At 41.3% G+C, this 26,808-nt stretch overlaps 1 protein-coding gene across 3 annotated transcripts in view; it reads right to left on the reverse strand.

Annotated features, from left to right (window-relative positions):
- Window positions 1–368: 368 nt before the first annotated feature.
- smarca1 (SWI/SNF related, matrix associated, actin dependent regulator of chromatin, subfamily a, member 1) overlaps window positions 369–26,808 on the reverse strand; it is a 97,288-nt gene continuing 70,848 nt past the window's right edge. For 2 of the 3 annotated variants that reach the window (XM_048544167.2, XM_048544166.2), the window contains 8 exons: window positions 23,147–23,257; window positions 17,594–17,707; window positions 16,395–16,517; window positions 15,154–15,286; window positions 13,831–13,949; window positions 12,794–13,006; window positions 11,650–11,760; window positions 369–892 (listed from right to left, as the gene is read on the reverse strand). In XM_048544167.2, the coding sequence (XP_048400124.1) occupies window positions 821–892; window positions 11,650–11,760; window positions 12,794–13,006; window positions 13,831–13,949; window positions 15,154–15,286; window positions 16,395–16,517; window positions 17,594–17,707; window positions 23,147–23,257 (996 nt within the window). In that variant the 3' untranslated portion in view covers window positions 369–820. The remainder of the gene's footprint in view (window positions 893–11,649; window positions 11,761–12,793; window positions 13,007–13,830; window positions 13,950–15,153; window positions 15,287–16,394; window positions 16,518–17,593; window positions 17,708–23,146; window positions 23,258–26,808) is intronic. The other variant, XM_048544168.2, reaches the window with a different exon arrangement.

Here is a 26,808-nt window from a genome sequence, read left to right on the forward strand (position 1 = left end):
GGCATTAACTGATGGTCAAGCAGTTTTAAATGCCATAACATTGAGCAGAAGAGGCTAGGTGAACCCAAGAGCTCCAACGTCTGACAGCTGCCATATCTGTCTGCATAGAATGTCAAGAAATGTGTAGATCGTTTCTGGCACTGCAACAATTGGCCAGGTCAGAATGGAGCTGCTGCCTGGGCAACTTTACAGAAATATGGAACTCAAATGAAATTCTGAAGCACCAAAATTCACTAGTTAAAATATGTGATCTTCCTAAAGTTAAACAAATTCACTGAAACATTATTGAGCATTGAGATTTATATTTTTCCAATAATATTTCATTAATTTACAGTTGATGTTGTTAAACGAAATAAAAGGTAAACACCCAAGAAACAAGTTGCTTTATTTAAAATAGGGCTCTTTTGGTTAACTGGCTCAGAGGTCCTGATGAATACCTCCTTAATACTTCAAATACACATCTGTTTCAATTCCCACTCACATAAAAGAGAGTCTGTTTTACTTTAAAAACATCCAACATATTAAAACACATGCAAGGTGAGAACCATTCAAATACAAATCAATCACTGTACATATAACTGAATGACTGACATAAAGTACTGGAATGGAATAGACTGCAACGAAAATAACTAGGCATCCACAACAGAGTAGTAAAGAAAATCTCAATTTCTTCAGCTTCAATGTGAATGCACTCATTATTCCATAAATTGTATTATACTGCATCAACTGAATATATTTCTAATGAATATACAATTGAGCAAAGGCAGCAATAGGAAACTATAGAGTTAACCAAGATGCAATCTTCATTTGAGCAAGAGGCTCAATTCTTCATTTTCTTCCAATCTTTTCTTCCAGACGTTTCTGGAGTTGTCTCTACCCTTCTCTTCTGTGCCTAACAGAATAGAGACAGTTGTCACAAATGAGATAATAAATAGAAAATCTCAAACAAAAACAGAAAATCCTAAAAAGGAACAGATACAAAGGCATCTAATAGAGAAAACTTACATAAAAATGCTGGTTAAAGAACCTTTGTTCTGTCAAAACAGCCCTACTCAAAATATTAACCTGTCTTTTCTCTTCAGATGCTAACAGATCTACTGTGCACTGCAGAGTTTCAAAGTAATTACGCTTTTTATTAGTTACACTTCACATATAGAACATGAAATTCCATTGTGCACCTGGTTGTCACTGGAAACAGAATTCCAATTGGCACCATGGGAGTAAGCAGACAAACTTCACTGCACATCAGACTACACGTAAAAGACAATTTCTATTCTAAATTACACATTTCCATGTCTGTATTAGAACAAATGGGCTGAATCTTATGTTTCTTTGACTAACTGTAAATTGTGATGAGTCAGGGTGTGTGGCTTTAGTGAGATCTTTCACTGAAATGTGCCTCATTAGTTATCTCTCCTGCCCAATTGGCATCCCGCTCCAACTATAGCTGTATGTGCCAAATGGCATTCCTTGAATGACTCTTCACTCACTGAATAGCTGCCAAAACACTGGCATCCTGACACCCGTGCCAAGTTCAGAATGCCACTGTGTACCTGAACTAGCACTGGAAATCTGGTATTGTCCATCCCCAGCAACATAACGGCACAGTGGCTACATAACCAAAGTGCTCTTGGCTGACATGGCTAATACTCCCTCGTACACACAATCCCACTGTTTAACCACTGTGCCACACAGTTAATGTATTCTTACCTACATCACAACTAAACACCTTCTTCTCAGTCACCACTGCACTGTTCCCAGTGTCACTACAGACCCTGCAGCTCTATTGTCCAATAAGGGGGACATCACATATAGGTGAGAAATCAAACAACTACCAACATGAACTTTTATTTTTAACTGGCAAAAGCACGAAGACACAAAACAATTCAGGCTACCATATGGCCAATAATTGTGCATTCCTTAATGGTCTGCTGCATTCAGCTGTCATGTACTGAAACCAAGTGTAAATCAGGTCCTCATAGTGCCCCATTTAGCAGAGTGCCATCATCCACCGAGGGAGCTTCGTCCTCTCCAATGTCTTCATCCTCCTCCAAAAGCAGATGCCTTCCTCCCGGTTCCTCAGCACTGAGAAAAAATAAAACTGTGCAGAGCACCACACACTTGGATGATGACACACACTCCATCTGGGCTGGAATGGATGAACCCTTCCAGATCACTGCAAGCAGTGAAAGTGAACTGTCAGCAGCCCCACCACGATCCTGGTCACAGCATGTGCATCAACTCGGTGAAAGTGCCATGCCAGCTGAGTGACCAACACTCTCACAATCAAAGAAGGATCATTTTTTGAGTGCGAGCAGCAGCGGAGGCAAGACGGACCCGGAAGACTGCAGCTAAGGTAAAGCAGTTTATTTTTTAAATTACTTACCGATAGCGGGCAGCGGTGTTTTTTTTTCCTCTTTCAGAGAAGGAGCGGGAGCGCCAGAGGAAGTGACGAGGACCAGAGGGGCAGCCGGGAAGGAAAGCAGTGACCATAAATACTCACCCTTCGACGCCAACGGCCATTTTGAGTGCGAGCAGCAGCGGAGGCAAGACGGACCCGGAAGACTGCAGCTAAGGTAAAGCAGTTTATTTTTAAAATTACTTACCGATAGCGGGCAGCGGTGTTTTTTTTTCCCTCTTTCAGAGAAGGAGCGGGAGCACCAGAGGAAGTGACGAGGACCACAGGGGCAGCCGGGAAGGAAAGCAGTGACCGTATATATCAGCAAGGCGGCTAAACCCGAGACTCTACAACTGTAGTGTTTCCCACCCGCCCTCCTCCTCTAACCTAGTTAATAAGGTAAGGTTCATTCTAAACTTTCTCTATTGAATATAAGTTTGTTATTAATTTGTTATTATTTGACGTAAGCTTTCTACTTTAGTATTGAGTGGGTGTTCAGATAAGTGGGGTATGGATGCTAGGGCAGTTGCTTGCTCCTCCTGCAGAATGTGGCAGTTGGGAGATGTGGCACACGTCTCCGCTGGCTACATCTGCGGGAAGTGCACCCAGCTACAGCTCCTTGAAAACCGTGTTAGGGAAATGGAGCTGGAGCTGGATGAACTACGGATCATTCGGGAGGCAGAGGGGGTAATTGAGAGGAGTTATCGGGAGTTGGTCACTCCTAAGGCTCAAGACGAGGATAGATGGGTTACAGTTAGGGGGAGGAAAGGGGACAGACAGACAGTGCAGAGATCCCCTGTGGGCATTCCCCTCAGCAATAAGTATACCGTTTTGGATACTGCTGGGGGGGATGACCTACCAGAGGAAAGCCATAGTAGTCAGTTCTCTGGCACTGAGCCTGACACTGTGGCAAAGAAGGGAAGGGGGCAGAATAGAAAAGTACTCGTGGTAGGGGACTCGATAGTTCGGGGAATCGACAGGAGATTTTGTGGGCAAGATCGGGATTCCCGGAAGGTATGTTGCCTCCCTGGTGCCAGGGTCCGGGACGTCTCCGATCGGGTGTATAAAGTTCTAAAAGGGGAGGGCGAACAGCCAGAAATCGTGTTACATATTGGCACAAATGATATAGCCAGAAATAGGTTTGAGGATATAAAAAGTGATTTCAGGGAGTTAGGATGGAAGCTGCAGAGCAGGACGAACAGAGTAGTGTTCTCTGGTTTACTACCGGTGCCACGAGATAGTGAGGTGAGGAACAGGGAGCGGGCGCAGCTGAACACGTGGCTACGCAGCTGGTGTAGGAGGGAGGGCTTCAGATACGTTGATAATTGGGATGCCTTCTGGGGAAGGTGGGACCTGTACAAGAAGGACGGGTTGCATCTGAACTGGAAGGGGACCAATGTCCTGGGTGGAAGGTTTGCTCGAGTAGTTCGAGAGGGTTTAAACTAGTATGGCAGGGGGGTGGGAACCTGAGCTGTATACCAGAGGTGAGCGGTGAGGCAGTAGCAAGAGGTAGACCAGCTAGTGGGAAGGATTTTCCTGGGAAGGAACCAAGGGATCGGTTAAAGTGTGTTTGCTTTAATGCAAGGAGTATCAGGAATAAAAGTGATGAACTTAGAGCATGGATCAGTACCTGGTGCTATGATGTTGTGGCCATAACAGAGACATGGGTTTCTCATGGGCAGGAATGGTTGCTGGATGTTCCAGGGTTTGGAACATTTAAAAAGAATAGGGAGGGGGGAAAAAAGAGGAGGGGGTGTAGCACTACTAATCAGAGAGGGTATCACAGCTACAGAAGCTTCCTTTGTCGAGGAAGATCTGCCTACTGAGTCAGTGTGGTTGGAAATTAGGAACAGCAAGGGAGTAGTCACCTCGTTAGGGGTTTACTACAGGCCCCCCAATAGCAGCAGGGAGATTGAAGAAAGCATAGGTCGACAGATTTTGGAAAAGTGTGCACGCAGTAGGGTTGTTGTAATGGGTGACTTTAACTTTCCTAATATTGATTGGAACCTCCTTAGAGCAGAAGATTTGAATGGAGCTGTTTTTGTAAGGTGTGTTCAGGAGGGTTTCCTAACGCAGTACGTTGACAGGCCGACGAGGGGAGAGGCCATTCTAGACTTGGTGCTCGGAAACGAGCCAGGGCAGGTATCAGATCTTGTGGTGGGAGAGCATTTTGGTGATAGTGACCATAACTGCCTCACATTCTACATAGCTATGGAGAAGGAGAGGATTAGGCAGAATGGGAGGATATTTAATTGGGGAAGAGGAAACTATGATGTGATTAGACATGAGTTAGGAAGCATGGACTGGGAGCAGTTGTTCCATGGTAAGGGAACTATCGACATGTGGAGACGGTTTAAGGAACAGTTGTTGGGAGTGATGAGTAAATATGTCCCTCTGAGACAGGCAAGAAGGGGTAAGATTAGGGAACCTTGGATGACGAGAGCGGTGGAGCTTCTAGTGAAAAGGAAGAAGGTAGCTTACATAAGGTGGAGGAAGCTAGGGTCAAGTTCAGCTAGACAGGATTACATGCAGGCAAGGAAGGAGCTCAAAAATGGTCTGAGGAGAGCCAGGAGGGGGCACGAGAAAGGCTTGGCAGAAGGAACCCGGGAAAACACAAAGGCATTTTACACTTACGTGAGGAATAAGAGAATGGTCAAAGAAAGAGTAGGGCCGATCAGGGATAACATAGGGAACTTGTGTGTGGAGCCTGAGGAGGTAGGGGAAGCCCTAAATGAGTATTTTGCTTCTGTCTTTACGAAAGAAACGAACTTTGTAGTGAATGAAACCTTTGATGAGCAGGTATACATGCTGGAATGGATAGAGATAGACGAAGCTGACGTGCTGAAAATTTTGTCAAACATTAAGATTGACAAGTCGCCAGGCCCGGATCAGATTTGTCCTCGGCTGCTTTGGGAAGCGAGAAATGCAATTGCTTCGCCACTTGCGAAGATCTTTGCATCCTCGCTCTCCACTGGAGTCGTACCTGAGGACTGGAGAGAGGCAAATGTAATTCCTCTCTTCAAGAAAGGAAATAGGGAAATCCCCGGCAATTATAGACCGGTAAGTCTCACGTCTGTCGTCTGCAAGGTGTCAGAAAGGATTCTGAGGGATAAGATTTATGACCATCTGGAAGAGCATGGCTTGATCAAATACAGTCAACACGGCTTTGTGAGGGGTAGGTCATGCCTTACAAACCTTATCGAGTTTTTTGAGGATGTGACTAGAAAAGTTGATGAGGGTCGAGCTGTGGATGTGGTGTATATGGACTTCAGTAAGGCATTTGATAAGGTTCCCCATGGTAGGCTCATTCAGAAGGTCAGGAGGAATGGGATACAGGGGAACTTAGCTGCTTGGATACAGAATTGGCTGGCCAACAGAAGACAGCGAGTGGTTGTAGAAGGAAAATATTCTGCCTGGAAGTCAGTGGTGAGTGGAGTTCCACAGGGCTCTGTCCTTGGGCCTCTACTGTTTGTAATTTTTATTAATGACTTGGACGAGGGGATTGAAGGATGGGTCAGCAAGTTTGCAGACGACACAAAGGTCGGAGGTGTCGTTGACAGTGTAGAGGGCTGTTGTAGGCTGCAGCGGGACATTGACAGGATGCAGAGATGGGCTGAGAGGTGGCAGATGGAGTTCAACCTGGATAAATGCGAGGTGATGCATTTTGGAAGGTCGAATTTGAAAGCTGAGTACAGGATTAAGGATAGGATTCTTGGCAGCGTGGAGGAACAGAGGGATCTTGGTGTGCAGATACATTGATCCCTTAAAATGGCCACCCAAGTGGACAGGGTTGTTAAGAAAGCATATGGTGTTTTGGCTTTCATTAACAGGGGGATTGAGTTTAAGAGTCGTGAGATCTTGTTGCAGCTCTATAAAACTTTGGTTAGACCGCACTTGGAATACTGCGTCCAGTTCTGGGCGCCCTATTATAGGAAAGATGTGGATGCTTTGGAGAGGGTTCAGAGGAGGTTTACCAGGATGCTGCCTGGATTGGAGGGCTTATCTTATGAAGAGAGGTTGACTGAGCTCGGTCTCTTTTCATTGGAGAAAAGGAGGAGGAGAGGGGACCTAATTGAGGTATACAAGATAATGAGAGGCATAGATAGAGTTGATAGCCAGAGACTATTTCCCAGGGCAGAAATGGCTAGCACGAGGGGTCATAGTTTTAAGCTGGTTGGTGGAAAGTATAGAGGGGATGTCAGAGGCAGGTTCTTTACGCAGAGAGCTGTGAGAGCATGGAATGTGTTGCCAGCAGCAGTTGTGGAAGCAAGGTCATTGGGGTCATTTAAGAGACTGCTGGACATGTATATGGTCACAGAAATTTGAGGGTGCATACATGAGGATCAATGGTCGGCACAACATTGTGGGCTGAAGGGCCTGTTCTGTGCTGTACTGTTCTATGTTCTATGTTCTATCATCCGCCCTTTGCCCCCTACAGGCTTTCCCTTGCATCCCCCTGAACAATCAAGGCCAGGACCCCAGGAACATACTCATTCCAACTGCTGACAGACTTCACTGTGTAGCCCTGAAAAATGACTGACTAGACCCTTGGACACAGTCATTGCAGGGCCCTACCTGATCAGACTCGATTTGCCTGACTGCTGGTGCCTGACTTATAGAAATGACTGTTGCTTGCTTCCTGGACTGTAGTCAGACAGATGCCCTGACTATAAGTGGTCTGAGTAATTTAATGACCATGGTCAATGACCATGGATTGTGTGCAGACTGTTTTCCATGACTGGGACCCCCTGACAGTCAGCGACTCCTGTTGACTGGAGTGGAAACTAGCCCCCACCCTCTTTCCGACCCCATTATTTGGTTGAATAAATTGGATTTGTGTGCAGCCAGCTGACATGTGCTGTAATTTTCAGACCCATGTCTGAGTGAGCCGTACAGCAAGATGTTCACGAACCCGAAGAGATGCCTACGAGCAAGCACGACAAGCAGCCTGTGCCTGTGTGACTTCACAAAAGAGCACATCAATATGGCAGTACTAATAGGCTCTGGCTGAAGCAACAAAGTGCTAACAGCATTAATGCTGGGTGCTATGTGGGTGAATAATAAAGAGGTTCTGAGATAACAGCCTGGTTCCATCTGTGACATGGGTACCTGTCAATTTACATAAACCATCCCTGCAGCAGCACATCAATGCTATTTGCTGATGTGCACTGCAATACAGGTTTGTTCTTTCTAGGCATCATACAAGTGGATCAGAGAAGGGCCGTGAGCATCCTAAGGAGTTGGTAAATGTCAGAGGCCAATGTTTGTGCATGGGGGATGTCCGCCAATGGATTGTATTATTTTGTGATTAACATGGAGACTGTTCATAGCCAGCAATCAGCTGAAGTTACCAGGTACACACTCCGAATTCCACGTTAAGAATTCTTGGCCTCTGGTCTGCACGGCTCATTTACAAGACAGGAAGCTGCATATTAATAAAGTGTGATGTGTAGTTTATAATGTCATTAACAAACAACAGTTCGCCTTAACAGACAACTCACCATTACCTAGCAAGAGTCTCATCTCAATGCGCAAAGATCCATTAAACAGCAATTTCCTCCGAACACCGGACCATCCTCACCGGACTTCTCATGCTATTCTGCCACAAATTTCAGCATAGCCAAGATTGTTCGTGCCCCTATAATATTCTGCACATTGGCTCAGCCCTCCTGCCAGCTTATCCAGAGATGGCACAATCAAATCTAGCAGTAAGTCATTTAAAAAAGAAACTCCCAGGTATTGTTCACATTTTGCTTTGATTGTAACAGGCTTAGAAGGTTTCAGGCAGCAACTGATCTGAGCTGGCAAATGGGAGGAGAAAAAAAATCCAGAGTTTCACTTTAATATTTCCAACAAGGAACACAACTGTATGCATTGCTTGGGCAATATCAGATATAATCAAATACAGTAAATGCTAGAGAAGCTCAGCAGGTCTGGCAGCATCAGTGGAAACTGAAATAGAGTTAACATTTCAAATCCAGTGTGACCCCTTCTTCAGAACTTCAGGCATAATCAGCTATTTCGGTTAAATAGTCTAAATTTCAGTGGTTGGACTGACAATACTAAGAGGACATTGCATGCACTTAATATCAGGGTACTGGCATCAAATGGAGACAAGTATTCCAGCAAAAGCTAGCAGCTTCTGGTAAGGACTGCAGGAAATAAAGGAAACATGTCAAAAGCTTTCACTGTCACTCGTCTTACTTTCCTAAAGGTAAAACATGGATATTTTTAAAATATTTTCTTCATTATTTTTCTACAGGAGTGAATGCTAACAAGCTGATTAATTTGGAGGAACTGAACTAACATCAGTAGGAATGCAATCACTGGAAGGTACTACAACTGCATATCAAGAACCCATCGTAACAAGATCACTCTGCTAAAATAAACTTCAGATCAGCCTTTCTATGTTAGTGTATAACCGAAAGCAGCTAACTTAAAAAAAGAAATAAAATATTCACTGCCAGAACCAGAGATTCTGTTTCTCTGATGGAATCTGTATGCAGAAGTGTGGGAGAGAGGGTAATTTATGCAGCACTGCTCTGTAATATGTTTCATGGAAGTTTCCCTTCAATTAGTTTCCAAATTCCTGAGGCAAACAATGAGAATAAATACTGCACTGACTTCTGTCGACATTCTATAATGATTCAAACAGTACTTTCTTGTTCTGCATTCAGATGCTATTTTAACTCTAGAAAGCTCAGTTAGTTGCACAAAGAACTTAAATATTATTCAAAATTATCAATGCAATTTCAAATGTCATCTGACTTTTAAAAACAAGCTCATTCATGATGTTCTTTCACACTCAGGGTGAAATCCTTGCTTTTCACCATTGAAGTCAGTGTGAAAATAAAGTGAAGAATCTGGTTCTGTTAAAGCTAACAACCAAAATATCCTCATTACTGCCTATATTGGCAAGAGAACAGTTTTTTAAACAATTTCTTTGTGAAAATTTTGTGCTCATAAAATGATGAATGTTAGTATTATAGAATGAATTAGTTTCCTTTTAGGGAATTCAACATGGTCCATTTTCAAAGTCTGCCTACCATTAACAAGATGGAAATGCATTCGCAATACAGTTGACAGTCTTAGAAACACAGCACTAGGCATAGGCCATTTAGCCCATTGAGTTGTTCCACCATTCAGTGCGGTCATGGCCATTCTCGAAACTAGATCCATATCCTTGCCCATGATATGGTACCTTCATCCAGCCAACAATCACAGATTTAAAATTACTCATTGCCCAGGAATTGCTGCTTGTGCTGGAAAATTTCAGATTTCTATAGCCTTTTGTCAGTCATACAGCATGGAAACAGGCCCTTTGGTCCGACTCATCCATGCCAGCTGGACATTCCAATCTGACCTAGTCCCATTTGCCAACATTTGGCCCAGATCCCTCTAAACCCTTCCTTTCATTCACCCATCCAGATACCTTTTAAACATTGTAATTGTACCCGCCTGTATCACTTCCTCTGGCAGCTCATTCCATACACACAATATCCTCTGCATGTCAATGTTACCCCGCAGGTCCTTTCTAAATCTTTCCTGTCTCACCTTAAACCTATGCCCTCTAGTTTTAGGACAAAGGCCTTGGCTATTCACTCTATCCATGCCCTTCATGATTTTATAAACCTCTATAAGGTCACCCTTCAGCCTCTAACGCTCCAGGGGATAAAACCCCAGGCTATTCAACCCCTGCCTATAACTCAAATCTTTTCTGCATCCTCTCAAGTTTAGCAATATCCTTCCCACAGAAGGGCGACTACAATTGTGCACAGCATTCCGTGTGACAAAGTGTTTCCTAATTTCACTCCTGGAAGGTCTGGCTCCAAACTGTGCTCCCTAACCCTGGACACTATAAGTAATGGAAATAATTCCTCTCAATCCATCCAATCAGTTCTTAATAGTCCTGCTGGCCTGCATGCCCGTTCCTTAGCTCCAGCCCACCCAACCATTTCTTTGAAGTCCCAATAAGGTGGGTGGCAGGAAAACCCTCTTAGTTTTGGTGTGTAGACAATATTACTCATTAACAGCCTATAAAAACCAGCTGAAGGAGGTCAAATGGAGATTTCCAGGCAGCTTCCAGGCCTCTGTTGGTAGTAAGAGCTAGCTTAGATGCTTGGAGGTGGGCTCTCTGCAACAGGAAGCCGGGTTTGGCGGAGGGGGAGGGAAGCTAATACTCCAAGAAGGGAGGCCTGGAGTCCCTTGTAACATGCTGATTTGCACCAGCAGCAGCCAGAGAGGAATTTTCCCTGGCCCACAATGATTTCCTAGCCAAAAAGGCCACTTTGAAGTCCTATCTCTCTTACGCTGCCTGATTTGCAGCCTGCTCCTATTTTCAAGCTGGGAGTCCTCTGATTGGCTCTTCAGCTTCAAGCGATCACCCATTATTTTTAATTGGATAGTTAGCCTCCCCTCTGCAGGGTAAATGACAATCAGCAATTATTTGCTGTACAGTGCAGCTTTCCGATAGCCTGGCAACAGGTTCCTGTCCGGGGACTCTGAGAAGGCTAAGAGGAGATTGTGTAATTGTGCTTAATATTACGAGGTGGCATGAATAAGGTAAATTAATTTAGAAAGGTCTATCAAACTATTACGTTGCTAACATGAGGGTATAAATTTAAGATAATCACTGAGACAGCCTTTTATTTATATATTGCACAGTTAGGATCTGGATACATCTCCAGAAATTGTGGAAGCAGAATCAAACATAGTTTTTAGGTAAGCTGCAAATCCAAAAAGAAAAATTGACAGTTTGCAAGCAGGAGGAATGGGAATAAGTCGAGGGCTCTTTCAGAGAGCTGACAAAGATATGATGGCTGACTGGCGCCTCTATATGCTGTAAAATTCCATTATCCTAATGGTCTAATGTGCTGTAACTCCAATTTCAGAAAAAAAAACACCCATTACTGCAGGAGCGTAAGATTTCATTACTGACACCAGCCATCCTGTGACCTCTCTGAGATTGAGAAGATCATATTCATGTCAGGATTTATATTGTGGCAACTAGAAACCTTTCGAGATTACACGGTGAAGACAGACAGACATTTCCTCAATAGTACTAGATAGTTCTAAACTCGGTCACAGAAGTGGCTAACTATGGAAGGTAGATGAGATGTTTCTTTTTTTGGGAAATGGAGCACTCCCTCTCTTTGCGGTTCCTTGCATGAAAGGGAACTGCTTTCACAGCAGCATGTCAAGAGTACTCGCGCCTGGCTTGCTATGCTTACTCTGAACAGAATTTTAAATACCGTTCCAGTTTTAGGTCCTCGTCGTTTCTTCTCAGCACGCTCCTTTTCTTCAAGTTCTGAGTTTTCTTTCTCGATTAGAGATATTAATGTATTGCAGCGTCTCTGGAGTTCCTGTAAAAAGGACAGCAAGGAGAAAAAAGCTATATCCATCGATATCAAAGTAGTAGTGAGGGCAATCTCATTGAAACACATGACATTCTTTAAGGGTTAGACAGGTTAGATACTGTGTGGGATTTTTTTTTCCCTGACTGGGAATCAAGAACCAAGGGTCACAAGTTTGAAAATGAGGAGTCATCATTAATCAACCACTTGAGGGCCTTGTGATTGTGGGTGAATCAAGAATGTCTCACCCAGCACTTCAACGCAGAGATGGCAAGCAGGGGATTAGCTTCCTACTGGTAAAACTCACTCAATTACTTCCACTTCTTGCCACCTGCAGCAAGGGGAAAATCACACCCTATATTTCTAACCACTTTGTTAGAATGGGTCTAAAGAACATGGCCGTCATTTTGTAGTAAAATCACAAAAGTAGTTAAATGTTCAAGTTTTACTGTCACAGCTAGTAGATTTAAAGAGTGTAACTGTAATTTAATTGAGCAAATTACTTGCATCACTCAAAGACTGAAACAGCCAAACTAAAGCTATCCTAAATACATTTTGCATAGATTTTTCATCTGCTGAGTTTCAAACCAATTTCTGAAATATATTACTTGCAATTTTTTTTGAAGGCGACAGTCAAGTCTGAAAAAACAAATTAAAGCCACTGTTCTGAAAGGCACCTTGGTAGATATTTTTATAAAAACCAAACTCTATAAATACAAGTGACTGGTAACTGTTTGTGAGTTGTGAATAAATCTTGGCAAAATTAATAGACATTATAAGACTGACAAAGTTTTTTTTTAAATTTGCTCAGCACCATGTAGATCTTATATATGAATGATTCTGTCACATCTGATTATTCTGAATGTACAATTTATAATTCTCCCAAAACAAGCACCACCCTAGCACTTAATGAACATTACATGAACTTCATGAGGGATTTTAGTGCCTGTCAATGGAGAGTTGAAATTTTTGCAGCATTTAAACCAAATTTAGCAATTTGAAAACCTTGTGAGCATTTCCATATTAACTTAATGCATCTTACCATTGCTGTCCTGGACTTGATAAACCAATCAAACCTAAACTGTGGGGCATTGCGCACACATTGTCGCAGTTCGTCATACACATTTTCCTTATCAAAGCCCATCTTGTGCAGCATACAGATCAGGAAGCGATCTTCCTCTTCTGTGTAATTTTTTCCTTTGTTAGTTCCATATTGAATACGCAGTTGATGGAAAGGAGCTTTATACCTCGCCATCTGAAATGAAGGTAGAGATGGATACAGTTAGAACATCACACCAAGAAACCTGTGCCAGACCACAAAGTTCAACCTCAGTAAAACTCAGAGTCAGATTAAAAGATTGCATATATGAAGTGAATCATCCAATATCATCTTTAAAACAGAGCTTGACATTCTAGAAAAGAATGTTAAACTCTCTGCTTTAACAATAGTTTACTCAGGTAGTTCTCCTATAACACAATAGTTGTGTTCTTGTGCATCCTCACACTATAGGAAATCACTATACTAGAAAGTTTGCATTATCTAAACAGCATTCACTATTCATCAATCGCATTGCAGCCAATTCACATTAATGAAACACACATTACAGCAGAACTACCTGTAGTATAATCCATTAGTAATTTTAAAGGTAAGGATACCGAAAATGCTAAGATCTTCAAAATAGGTCTTTTAGAAGTGTTCATTATGGGATTAACTTTTCATCTGACTTCACAGCACGCCATCAACATTGCAGGGAATGTCAACCCAGATATAAATTTATGGATATTAATCCCACCATCTTCTAACAGACAGATATGTACTAATATGAACTATGAAATAATTCTGTGTTCCATACCGTCAACTTCACACATGCCACTCATGTTGCATCAGAACCTGTGCAGTTCAGGAGTCCTGTGCAGGCTGAGCATGTGTCAACTCTCTAAAATTACCATGCCTACATGAGTATGCCTAAAGTTTCACTCCCCAAGCATTTAAATGAATACATGGGAAAAAAATAAAACAATTAGAGGGAATACTGCACGTCATTTAGTGGTATTAAGCAATTTTTTTAAAAAAATCACCTTTGCATCTAAAGCTTTCTTTATACTAATACGTCTTTGAATTCTTGACTCCCCACGCTCAATCTGGGCCATGATCTTCTCGATGTCCTGTAATTCATTGCACCGTTCCCAGAAAACAGCTAAAACACAGATTCAGATATATATGAAGAATGAAACAGCCTGTGATACCATAAGAATATTTGATCACATGACAAAACCAAGGGCAAGGAATGTGGAAGGAGTTGCTGCATGTTTAAAAACAAGTTATCGGAGCTCACTGCGAACTGTGTTTACACTGTTACTTTGTTCAAGCAACGGAGGAAGATGTCGACGATGCCATGACAATATGGGCAAGTGATCAGAGCGAAGTTTGCCCAGAGACAGAGTGTTGATTGGTTGTGCAATAAGGACCATTTGGGGAGGTGAGGAAAACCACCATCTGGTTTCAGGCAGGTAGCCCTGAGAATGTTCGAACAAACAGACAGAAAATTCCAGGCTGCAAAGGAGAATGATTCTCTTTCTGTCTCCACAGAGAGATAACAAAACTAGGAAGGCAGCTATAGTCTCTTACCACTTGCAAAAAGCAGTTGCCTCTAGGCAGTGTCTGAACAATTACAGTATGAACTGCTCTGTGTCTGCAGTAAAGAAACTCGGTGAGAATAAGAAGCTCAGAGAACAAAAGCGACCTGGGAAGCAAAAGGGATACCTCACTGAATCCTGTGGACAGGTGCTATCAATATTTCTCCCCCACCCTTAACATCCATGTTTGTTTATTTCTCTGTATCTATCTTAATGTATGTGTGAAATGGTTTAAGAAGAGAGCTAGCATTTCAGCTCTGGAGAATTATATGTTGATTATTCATTGTTTTGTAAACCTGTGGTTAAAATTAATTTCTTTGTAAGAATAGTCATTTCTTGTTATCTACAGAGATCTGGTCAGAGTTTCCTGCTAACCTAAGAGCATCAAACAGAAATAGTGGAGACTTTGAGTAACTCGATTAAAACTCTAGTTTTTGTGGCAATTCTGGGTGTGGTGGGCCTCGAATATTAGCACACTTTCCCAAGTCGATCATAACAGATTTTTAATTATCTTCCACTTTCTACGGTCCACAGTAGGCAGTCAAAATGCTGGGTGACTCAAACTTCACTGTGAAAAGATTTTTTTTATTAAAACAGTGTGTTCAATTTAAACAGGAAGAAAACCTAAATCTTTACGGGAAAAAATGCAAAACTACAAAATATCTTCAACAAGATTTTTTTTGTCAAACCTAGATTTACGATTGATGTTTGACAACCAAAAGTAAGAAGTATATTAATTATGTCAAGAATTGGAAACACATTTACCAGAGTATTCAATGACCTCTTCGGGAGTTTTCCCCTCAACCTCTCGGGCAATGTTATCAATATCATCTCGACCATACTTCTCATTGGCTTTGATAAACTGGTTGAAGTCCCGTTTGTTCCAAGTTGTGAAACCCTAGCAAAGAATTTGCCAGTGGCAATATGAGTAATGCAACTTAAATTTACACTGCAAACTCATTACTATAAATAACAAGTAATCATTAAACATAACAGGTAATTTTGGAGTAAGGGATATTAAATGTGGAAAGTTGAGAATTCCATCAGTTTTAGTTAAATGTCAATGTATTTTGATCATTCTAATTATCCCTCAATACAAATAAATTAATTTCAAAAATATGCAAAACACAATTATTGTAGATTAATCCTATTAATTAAGTTAGTATGGTATAATATTGTAGCATGTGATGGAAGATCACAATTTGAATGCAAACAGAGGATTTCTTTTTAATTATTAAAAATTAATTAATAGTCAATATGACAGAGTACACAGGCAGGTAGTTAACTGAAGAAACACTCAAGATCAATTTTTAAGCTGTATATAGGACTCAGATGGTTAGAATTGATAAGTTTTTTTGTTTCAAAAACAGTTTCAAATTCCCAAGGCAACGTTCACTAAGTAACCGGATGAAACGTCCAAAAGCTGCTGAGATTCTGATGGGAACAGACATTCATCAGATGGTTAAATTCCAAACCCAACAAAGGTCAGATCTTCAGGTCAAAACTTCCTGCATACAATTTCAACATGCACTGGGCAACGTTACACCAAATTAAATCATATCTGGTAACTTACATTTTTGCATTTCCTGCAACATGTGTTACATTTGTTAACAGGGTAGGATTAACAATTGTGCAAACAAAATAGTGATAATAAAGAATCTTTACAGACAGCATTTAGTTAGTTCACTTCCTTAATAAGGTTTTTAATGGCAGCTGAGCAGTTTTTTGGTGGTCCTACTTCTTTGATAGGCAGTTTAGGAATGTGTTTTGCTGTTTTTTTTGTGAATGATATGCAAGATACAAATTAAAAAATGCATCTTCAACTTTGTTGGACGAACGACAGAAACTATCCTGCAACAGAACTGAAAGATTTGTGCAAGTGCTATCTAAGCAATTACAGTATCATACATATGTATGCATTCTTAAGGATTTTGCAATTCCAACAACGAAGAAGATGTAGATCAACATCATCTTTTGTTTAAACTGGAGCAGGCTTGGAAGTACACCTGTGTAAGAAGCTTCTCTTTTTCTTCAACTTCCTTCTGATTGAGGGGCAGTGCATCGTCAATTTTCCGCTGTTCTTCCTTTTGTACGTGAGCTGCATTGTGTAAGTCAGGATTCCTGGGGACCTAGAAGCATTCCCAAATGAACTGCAAGTTACTTATATGCATTACTCCATACTGTTATATTCTTGTAATGGCATCCAAGGAGACGCAAGGGAATAATGCAACTGGCTTGTCTACCTATGAAAAGACTTGCCTTTAAAAGACTTCAAAAGACAGGTTACCTCCAAATCTCCAATAAACTGCATCCACATTTCATGTAAACCTTCGCTTCTTAAAATTGTTTGTTTGGAAAATAGTTGCACCTGCAATGTCACATTCCACTGACGATGCAAACACTGAATAGATTACAGATTGTAAATGCAAACACAATATGCTGCATTTAAATACAATGGTCAAGATTAAGTGTAATAAATTAAGATTAATACTAAACTCCTTTGTGTAACAAAAATATCAACCACAGATTAGATTTTCATCATTAATACCTACAATATGCTGGAACTAGAACATCAAATGGGCCCAGGGTCGCAGCTTGGAGGTAACAAGGAAATTGTCACTGAAAATGTGCCTCAACTGTTCACTGTCTGAAGTAAATGACAACAAGTGGACTGTCAGAGAAGGTTAGGGGAGAACCCTAAGTGAGATTTTCATTTGGAGAACTAGCACAGACATGTGCTAAATGGCCTACTTTTGTGTGATAACAATTCTGTGACCACTTCACCCAGGCTCAATTATTTAGTACAATCTCAATGAGGATCAGAAGGCTTGCAGTCATGCATTAAAACAAACAAACTCAGTTTTTGTTGACTCAATGCAAGTGCACACTAACATTAACATGAAAGATGTGGTCAAATTTTAATGCATGGTGAATGACAGTAGTAGCATTGGGAAGCCATGAACTCTGCATCTCCTTATTTGATGGATTATCTTCATTTTATCAACAAATGTAAAGAGGTTTCAATGGGAAAGGACTGACTTTGTGTGATGCTACTGATGTTCATTGTGCTAGAATACAACACAGTAGCCCCAGTGCACTGTAGGGGATTTCACAGAAAACCAAAAAATCATTTACACCCCAATGTAAAGAGTTTCAGCCAATCAGTTAACTAATTAATTCTTAACTCACATCGGCAGTGCATTACCTTGTAGCCTATACTTTTTCTATAGGAAAGGATTTCTTTCTCCAGTAGTTCAAATAGGCGTGGTGGAAAAAACTGGAAATCTTGAATACTTGGCTGTTTTGGAGGTCGGGGTGCCTATAATACACAATGATTACAATCAGAATGGAAATATTCAGTGTTTGCAAATAACCTCTCTATTTAAAGACAGCTCTTTTGTCTTTTTGCAAGAACTGTGCATCATTTGTTTTTGTTGTTTTTAATCATTTTCTTTTGCTCTTCATAAAAGACTTCCAAGAAAAGAAAAAAATATCTTCAATGATGATGCTCACATTTTTAAAATTCAGCAAAGCAACCAACTAAAAATTTCAAACATTAAGTACCTTTGACTTCATCAGAATAGGCTAATCCATTTTTTAAATAATCTAAAGCAATTGTCCTGGAAAGCACTTTGCAAGCCTAATGGAGAGGTAAGCATGTATTAACCCACACCTCTGCCAAGATTGTTTTGTATCTGCCAACTAAATAGCAAAAAAGGATCAGGTTGAGGAACAAATCACATTTGTATGACATTGTTTGGAGACAAAGACAACTCTTTACAGTTTGCAGTATGAATTTTAAAAAAAGAACTGAGGAGGGAATGAAAGTGGCAAAAGAAGAAACATTTTTAAAGCAAGCTTCTGCAGTAATCAAGACAGTCAGCACGATGAAATAGCTAAGTAGAATCACAGTAAGTGAGTCTGCAAACTTAGAACATAGAACATAGAACATAGAACAGTACAGCACAGAACAGGCCCTTCAGCCCACAATGTTGTGCCGACCATTGATCCTCATGTATGCACCCTCAAATTTCTGTGACCATATACATGTCCAGCAGTCTCTTAAATGACCCCAATGACCTTGCTTCCACAACTGCTGCTGGCAACGCATTCCATGCTCTCACAACTCTCTGCGTAAAGAACCTGCCTCTGACATCCCCTCTATACTTTCCACCAACCAGCTTAAAACTATGACCCCTCGTGCTAGCCATTTCTGCCCTGGGAAATAGTCTCTGGCTATCAACTCTATCTATGCCTCTCATTATCTTGTATACCTCAATTAGGTCCCCTCTCCTCCTCCTTTTCTCCAATGAAAAGAGACCGAGCTCAGTCAACCTCTCTTCATAAGATAAGCCCTCCAGTCCAGGCAGCATCCTGGTAAACCTCTTCTGAACCCTCTCCAAAGCATCCACATCTTTCCTATAATAGGGCGCCCAGAACTGGACGCAGTATTCCAAGTGCGGTCTAACCAAAGTTTTATAGAGATGCAACAAGATCTCATGACTCTTAAACTCAATCCCCCTGTTAATGAAAGCCAAAACACCACATGCTTTCTTAACAACCCTGTCCACTTGGGTGGCCATTTTAAGGGATCTATGTATCTGCACACCAAGATCCCTCTGTTCCTCCACGCTGCCAAGAATCCTATCCTTAATCCTGTACTCAGCTTTCAAATTCGACCTTCCAAAATGCATCACCTCGCATTTATCCAGGTTGAACTCCATCTGCCACCTCTCAGCCCATCTCTGCATCCTGTCAATGTCCCGCTGCAGCCTACAACAGCCCTCTACACTGTCAACGACACCTCCGACCTTTGTGTCGTCTGCAAACTTGCTGACCCATCCTTCAATTCCCTCGTCCAAGTCATTAATAAAAATTACAAACAGTAGAGGCCCAAGGACAGAGCCCTGTGGAACTCCACTCACCACTGACTTCCAGGCAGAATATTTTCCTTCTACTACCACTCGCTGTCTTCTGTTGGCCAGCCAATTCTGTATCCAAGCAGCTAAGTTCCCCTGTATCCCATTCCTCCTGACCTTCTGTATGAGCCTACCATGGGGAACCTTATCAAACTTGAAATGGATTATCTCCGAACTCTCAGTCCACTGAAAATGTTCCCAAGCAGAGCTAGTTGAAGCGTTCAAAGACAGAAAAAGCTCTTTTTCAATAGGAGAAAAAGAATGGGGAGAACTTTCCATTCTCTTGGTATGGTATGAGCATAGGTCTCATCATTGAGCAGTGACCATTGTAGTTCCACATGTGTCTCATTAAAGCCCCAACTTGCTTTATTTATATACCTTTGCCACGTCTACTCTCTATTTCCCAAGAAACGAGGTGGTGCAAATTGCTGACATAAATCAAAGCAGGTACGTGGCAGCTACAAGTTGCCGGTCGCAGCCACAATTTGACTGCTTCTTCACATCCTTGCATGCTCTGAGGTTACCCCTTCATTTACAGTTGGCAGTGGCTGACCACCAACCTTGCCATATCGCCATACCTGCCACTGGTCTGACTCAGGCGCCAGCTCAGCTCTTCAGCATTTTACTATGCAGGTCATGGACACCCATGGTTTGCAAGTTTGCACATGGGTCAGGGTGAATGCAGGGACATACATCCACTCAGCACTCAACTTATGACTGTGTGTTGGCTTTCTTAGCATGAAATCACTTTGCATTTAACTTGAGGCCACATTGCTTTCACATTGCTTTCCCAGTGTGTACTCACTGATTTACGGACTGCCGGCCGTTACATAGTTTACATTGCTTCAAGCGTAGAAGAAGAGGCAGATAGCTTGTGATTCTGGAGAGCACTAAGCAGTCAAATGGGTGGACATGTGCTGTTTGGCACCATGCTGTCAACATCACATCTCCAGTATGTGTCACAATTTGTACTGCAAAGACACTTACAAGTGCTTCATGCAAATAGCAACGTGTAAAAGTCAAACAGAAGCAAAATAAACTGAAGACCACAACAGTCAGTTCAAGCATTTGTTTAGTTCCAGTCCATGTGGTTGTCCACGGTCAGTCAGGTGCTTGGTTCTATTAGAGTCTGGCAATCTGGCCATGGTCAGTCCTGCAGTTCACATATAACTAGTCTGTAAGTTATGAGTGGCTGTGAAGATATCAATACAGATTAGAGGGAGGCAATGTCTCCTGCACTGAGACTATAGAAGGGGTTCGACTAAGGTGGAAGAGTTAGTTGTGGTTAAGCACACGCAGAAGAAAAAGTAAGCAGGAAACACAAAAGGGTAGGAAGGTTTGCAGTTTGGGAGGATGAGAACTGTTGAATGTAGCTTACCACACTAAGCGTTGCAGTCCATGAGCCTTAGTGCACAGTTGACGAGTGGTGGTCTCTGAGTTAGGGGTGAGGTAACAGACATATGGTGGTACATTGCCTCGGATAGAACAGGTAATCATCAGACTTCTTCATGCTCTTCGGGTGACCCTGTTCATTTAATGAAGTGCTCTGGTGATGGTGTCTCCTGTGGTAGATCACAGGAAAAAAGAACGGACCTCCTCTACACCATAATCTCCAGGTCTCTGTCTCTAAATTGAGGAGCAAGCTTTCCTTTCCTCTGGGCCATGTTCTTGGTGATAACAGTCGACCACCACAAAGTGAGGGGTAGCCCTGGTCAGCAGTGTCTGGAGTGCAGCTAAACTTTAAATACGGCACCAATGATATACACACTAGAAATCAACAACAGCGACAAGAACGTGTACCTCCTTCCTGCCCCACAGTTCCCCAGAGAGGTATCCAGAAGCCATAAGGTGAAGAGCAAAAGAGTGCATGAGAAAAGTTGCTCTGAGCTGTGGTGCACTGGATGCCAGGAAACTTGACAAAATGCATTCACTAAAATGGGAAAATTCCTGTAATAATGACTGAGTTGCAATTGGGACTGATGATCAAAGGGAATTTTGGGGATGATCTCTAATCTTTTGTTAAATGGGGTAAAATGGTCAATAGCTGAATAGTCGCCAACCGTGTCACGCACAACTGGACTTGTCATTTTTTTTAGTTCCTTCTTTTATTATACTATTGTGGAAGAACTATTACTCTAAACTTTTATTTCTTTATTTTCCAATTCGTGGCTATGATTTTGTACTTTTGAAGGTCTGCAATGGTTTTCATTTCTTTATTTTTTTTAAATCTTTTTCCTAAGAATTCATACTCAAGAAGCTGTACCTAGGTACCTTTTTCCTAAGATGGTGACCAAGTGGTGACTTGTAAACTTTTCACTGTACTAAGGTGAGTACATGTGACAATAAAGCTAATTCATTCATTCAATCAATTTGTCTTACTATTACTATCAATGCACCAAAGAACTTTCTGAGAAAATCTACCAGACTAATATTGGTTATCTTATGAGGAAAGGTTAGACAAGCTCAGAGATAATAGGAACTGCAGATGCTGGCGAATCCAAGAGAACAAGGTGTAGAGCTGAACGAACACAGCAGGCCAAGACGCTATTAGACAAGCTCATCTATTTTTTCACTAGCGTTTGGAACAGTAAGAGGCAATTTGACTGAAACATGTAAGATCCTGCAGCGTCTTAACAGGTCATATACGTCTACAGGATTCTTTCTCTTTAGAGGAGAATCTGGTGCTTGGGATCAACATTTAAAAATAAGAAGTCCGCTATTTAAAACAGAGATTAAGTGTTTTTTTTACTGTTGAGTGTCCTTGAAATTCTCTTCCTGAAAAGATGTTGAAAATGAAGTATTTGTATAACTTTAATGCAGATGTGTCCAGATTCTTGTTTTAAGGAAGGACGTAAAAGGTTATCAGTGTTAGGCAAGAATGTGGATTTGTCTTTATTAAATGGGAAAACAGACTGGAGGGGCTGAATGGCCTATTCTTGCTCGTTGTTTCCATGTAGCTTCATATTTATGCCGTTCAAATTGAGTGGAAATCCTGGAAGCCCAGGAAAATGTTATGCAGAATGCTGAACTGAGAGGATGTTCAAATAAAAATTAAACAGCATAACTTCATGTGATGAGACAGGGGAATAACAGGTCTGAATTCTAGCACCATGATTTATTTTTAAACCCAAAGATATCTTTTAATGTTCCCTCAGTGCAGACATCAGTGCAGTGCTTTTAAGCATTTCATCAAATAAAAGCTTGTACTTATTCAATGCTCATGATATAGAAGAACTTTGGGGAAATGCTTTAGAAGAAGATAAAAGAGTTGAGAGAGCTGGGGGACCAATGCCACAATCAAAGGCAAAAACGTAAGCAGACTCTGAAAGAGAGGAGGGAGCTTTGATGTGAAAGCATAAAGGGCAAGGCTGTAGTAACTGAACAACCCTCCTGTGAATAGTATTTTACCCCAAGATCAAACACATCTGATATTAAACAGTCAACCTGTTCATTTTCTCTGTCAGGAAAATGTTTCTTCTGAAGTTCTGAATTCAAATAATCAGGTACAACAGGAGAGGAAATTTACCCTGTGAGCATGATGCAGCAAAATCACAAAGCCCATTCTTCATTAATCTGGCTTCCAATTCTGACACAGTTAAGGGAGACTCTTCTCTCTGCACCATCTTCAGCAACTTATTACAGATGAGCATTCTCCAAGGAAATCAAAGTAGCTAAGGTACCCAGCGAGTGTACTGTCACATGACTAAATCTTTATTTTGTTCCGGTGCCTTTGGATAATTTGGTAGTTCTAACCGTCACAAACAACTAACCATAATCTTAAATACCATTAGGCTCCAGTCATTTGAAATTCAAACATATAGATTTCTTCACCCCTTTACCTTTGGTGCTCTCGGCTCACTGACACGTAAAGCTTCTCGGAAATATGCATCTACTGCATAATTGGCTTTCCGCTCTCGTTTGGGAGGTTCAATCCACTCTGTTAAACCAATCTGCTCATTTGAAAGAAAAAACAAACAGAACATTTTTATTAACACTCTGCATTTAAAACTGGCAACAAAATCATTAAATTTGATACGTTAGGGTAGTATCTATACTGTAGATCACAGCGCATAAGTCAACCTTTGAGGTGTCCAAAAATGGTGGCTGCCTTATACACTGAGCATAAGACGTGGTCACTGTTGCGGGGGTAGGTGGTCACCCTTGCAAAATGTAAATGAAAACTTGGTCACATATTCTTTGAATGTAGCATGGTTTATCAAATGCAATCATTGTACAAATATAATCTGAACCAAAAGGAGTTACACAACCAATGAAATTATTGCATTGAATGCTGAAGACATATAAATCATTGACATTTTTCTCAGTCAGACTGGTTGTGGCATCACTGTAAGGATCCTATTCTAGATCAGGTACTATCACTTTTAGAATTAACCCTACACAATTAAACATCTTCCTTTCCAGATGACCCACTTCGCATTAACAGCATCTCACAACTGAATGATGAAACCACACAAAACATCAGGTGAGGTGTGCACTTCTTATGTGAAGGTATTTCCCCGTCAAGCATCCATCTATTCCGTTCTGTATGAACAAGATGGTTGAACAATGGCTTGTGGAGGTAATATTTTGGCTGATAAAGCCCCAGGTATAGCTGTTATGTTGGCGTTATTTGTTGATGGGCACCTCTTGATCTCACTGGTAATACACATCTAGAATCTTATAGGGGTCTCAGCAACAGAGGCTATGACAAGCTTTATGTGAGAATCTGACAACAAATCTACCGACGGCTCATCTTAATGTCAGGAATATCTGACTCCATCTTTTATGTTTCTGACAAGCAGTGTGACGAGTTCCTCACTAGGCAACAACGAATTACCAAGTGACTCGTTAAACACCTTTTTAGTGGGAATGTTGGTGATGATGGAAATATAGTATGATGTGAGGGTACGCATAGGGTTGGGGTAGGTATTTAACAAAGCACATTTGGAAAGATATGGAGAGAGATCTCATGGGAAGTATCCCTCCAAAAAAAAACCCAATCCAGCTGGCACAAAACAAACAGAAGATTCAGCCCAGTGTAATCGTTCCAACAAATTCCAAAGATTTTTTCTGATAACCACTTCTCAAGACCCGGCAGTTGCTGCCACCTCATCTAATGGCACATCCTCTTCAAGGTAATTCCTTCTTCCTCCCTTCTTGCACCAGTTTTTCACCACACGGAATTTCCCTTGATGAACGACCATTATTTGCTGAATTAACAAACATTATGATTCTCACCTCGAAAGCAACTTTGTAATTCATTCTATTTGTTGGAAGACACATTTATGATTGTCGTTTGCAATCTGCTCTGCATGGCATGGTCTTTAGCTCCCATGCATCTTTTTTGCATCGTAGCCTTTATCAAAATCTGCTTGATCTCATGCACAGTGTATATGATGAAGAATTTGAGGCCAACTACGAACAGAAGTATAGACTTTCTTAGCGGGAAAAGGCCTTCTTGTTGAGTATATGCAAAAGCATGAGACTGATGCTAAGAAAAGGAGTCATCTCACACACCAGGCTGAGTTATACAGTGTCATGTATAATGCAACATATTACAGATTTTGCACGCAACTTTGTTGTTTCTTTTGCTGCGTGGCAAGTTCACAGGGGTAACTTTTAATTTCAGACCAAAACAGCATCAATTCACTGGTGGCTGATCCCCTGCAACCTACAGTTTTGAAGAGTCAAAGATAATCTTATTTCTGTTTGCAGCCAGCTAACCAGTCTGGCCTGTGGGGGACAGCAAATCCATTCAGGCTGCAAATGTATGGAGAATGCAAGTTGGTAATGAGCTATAGTTTTCTGAAGCCTGCAGGAAAATTCTTCTCCAAACTTTCCCTTGGTTATTTTTTGAAAGGTTTACAGGACACTCGAAAGGGTACTTGATCCTTGGTACTGGGTCTACGTGAACATGGACAAGTTTCAGTTGAAATCCACCTTCATTAATAACACTGAGGTGAATATTACTTAAGTGTATTTATAGCCATCTATTACAAAGATTGCAGGTAGATCAATGCTTTAAAAACTTGTGTAGTAGGAATTCCTCCTCATCTCCCTAAATCTAACCCTTATTTTGAAACTATGTCCCCCAGGTCTAAGACCTCCACAAAAGGAAACATTCTTTCAGCATCCACCTCAGAACGTTATATGTTTCAAAAAGATCACCTCTCATTTTCCTAAACTTCAATGAGTACGGGCCCAACTAGCTCAAGATTATCTCATCAGAAAACCCCTTCATCCCAGGAACCAGTCGAGAGAAACTTCTCTGAACCGCTTCTAACACAGGTATATCCTTTCTGAGAAAGGAAATTGTAAGGAAAAGGAAAAAAAAAACAGTAAATTATATTCTAGATGTGGTCATACCGATACTATGTACAGCTGTAGGAATACCTCCCTACTTTTATGCTCTAACACCCTTGCAATAAAGATTGACATTCCATTGGCCTTCATAATTAATTGCTATGCCTAAGCATATCACAGAGTCATAGAGATCTACAGCACAGAAACATGCCCGTCAGTTCATTGAGTCTACACCAGTCTAAAACAACCATCTAACTATTCTATGAGATAGTAAGAACTGCCGACGCTGGAATGTGAGATAAAGCAATGTGGAGCTGGAGGAACACAGTAGGCCAGGCCGCATCAGAGGAACAGGAAAGCTGACATTTTGAGTTGGGACCCTTTTCATCACCTAACTATTCTAATCCCATTTTCCAGCACCATGGCTATCGTGTTATTTGCCTTGGCATCACAGGTGCACATCTAAGTACTTCTTAAATAATTTGAGGGTTTCTGCTTCTACAATGCTTACGGACAGTAGGTTCCAGATTCCTACCAACTTCTGAGTCAAAATAAAATTCCTCACATCTCCTCTCCCCCTTACCTTAAATTTACACTCCCTGGTCAACGATCCATCCACTATGCAGAACAATTCTTTCTGTCTACTCTATCTATACCCTTCATAATTTTACACATTTCAATCATATCTCCCCTCAGTCTCCTCTGTTCTAAGGAAAACAAGCTCAGTCTATCCCATCCCTCTTCATAGCTCTAAACTCTCCAACTTAGACAACACCCTAGTAAATCTCCTCTGCATCTTCTTCAGTACAATCACATCTGTCCTATAATGTGGATTCCAGAACTGCACACTGCTCTGGCTGTAGCCTAACCACCTTTTATACAGTTCCAGCATAACCTCGCTGCTCTTAAACTCAATGTCTCAGCTAATAAAGGCAAGTATTCCATATTCCTTCTTAATTTTTTCATTATTTGTCCTCCTACATTAAGGCACAGTGCACATCAAGGTCCCCCTGATCCTCAATGTTTCCTGGGTCCTTCATTCAGCACGTATTCCTTTGTTTTGTTTGTCCTGTCCAGTTGTATCACTCAAACAGAAATAGTGAAGGGTGTAGAGGAAAATTATGTTCGGAGCTTAATTTGCGGCAGTGCATTATAGTGCTGTCAGAAGGACAAAAAAAACATAGATCCTTTGAAGTAT

The sequence above is a fragment of the Stegostoma tigrinum genome, chromosome 15 (genome assembly GCF_030684315.1).
Source record: "Stegostoma tigrinum isolate sSteTig4 chromosome 15, sSteTig4.hap1, whole genome shotgun sequence".
Lineage (NCBI taxonomy): Eukaryota > Metazoa > Chordata > Chondrichthyes > Orectolobiformes > Stegostomatidae > Stegostoma > Stegostoma tigrinum.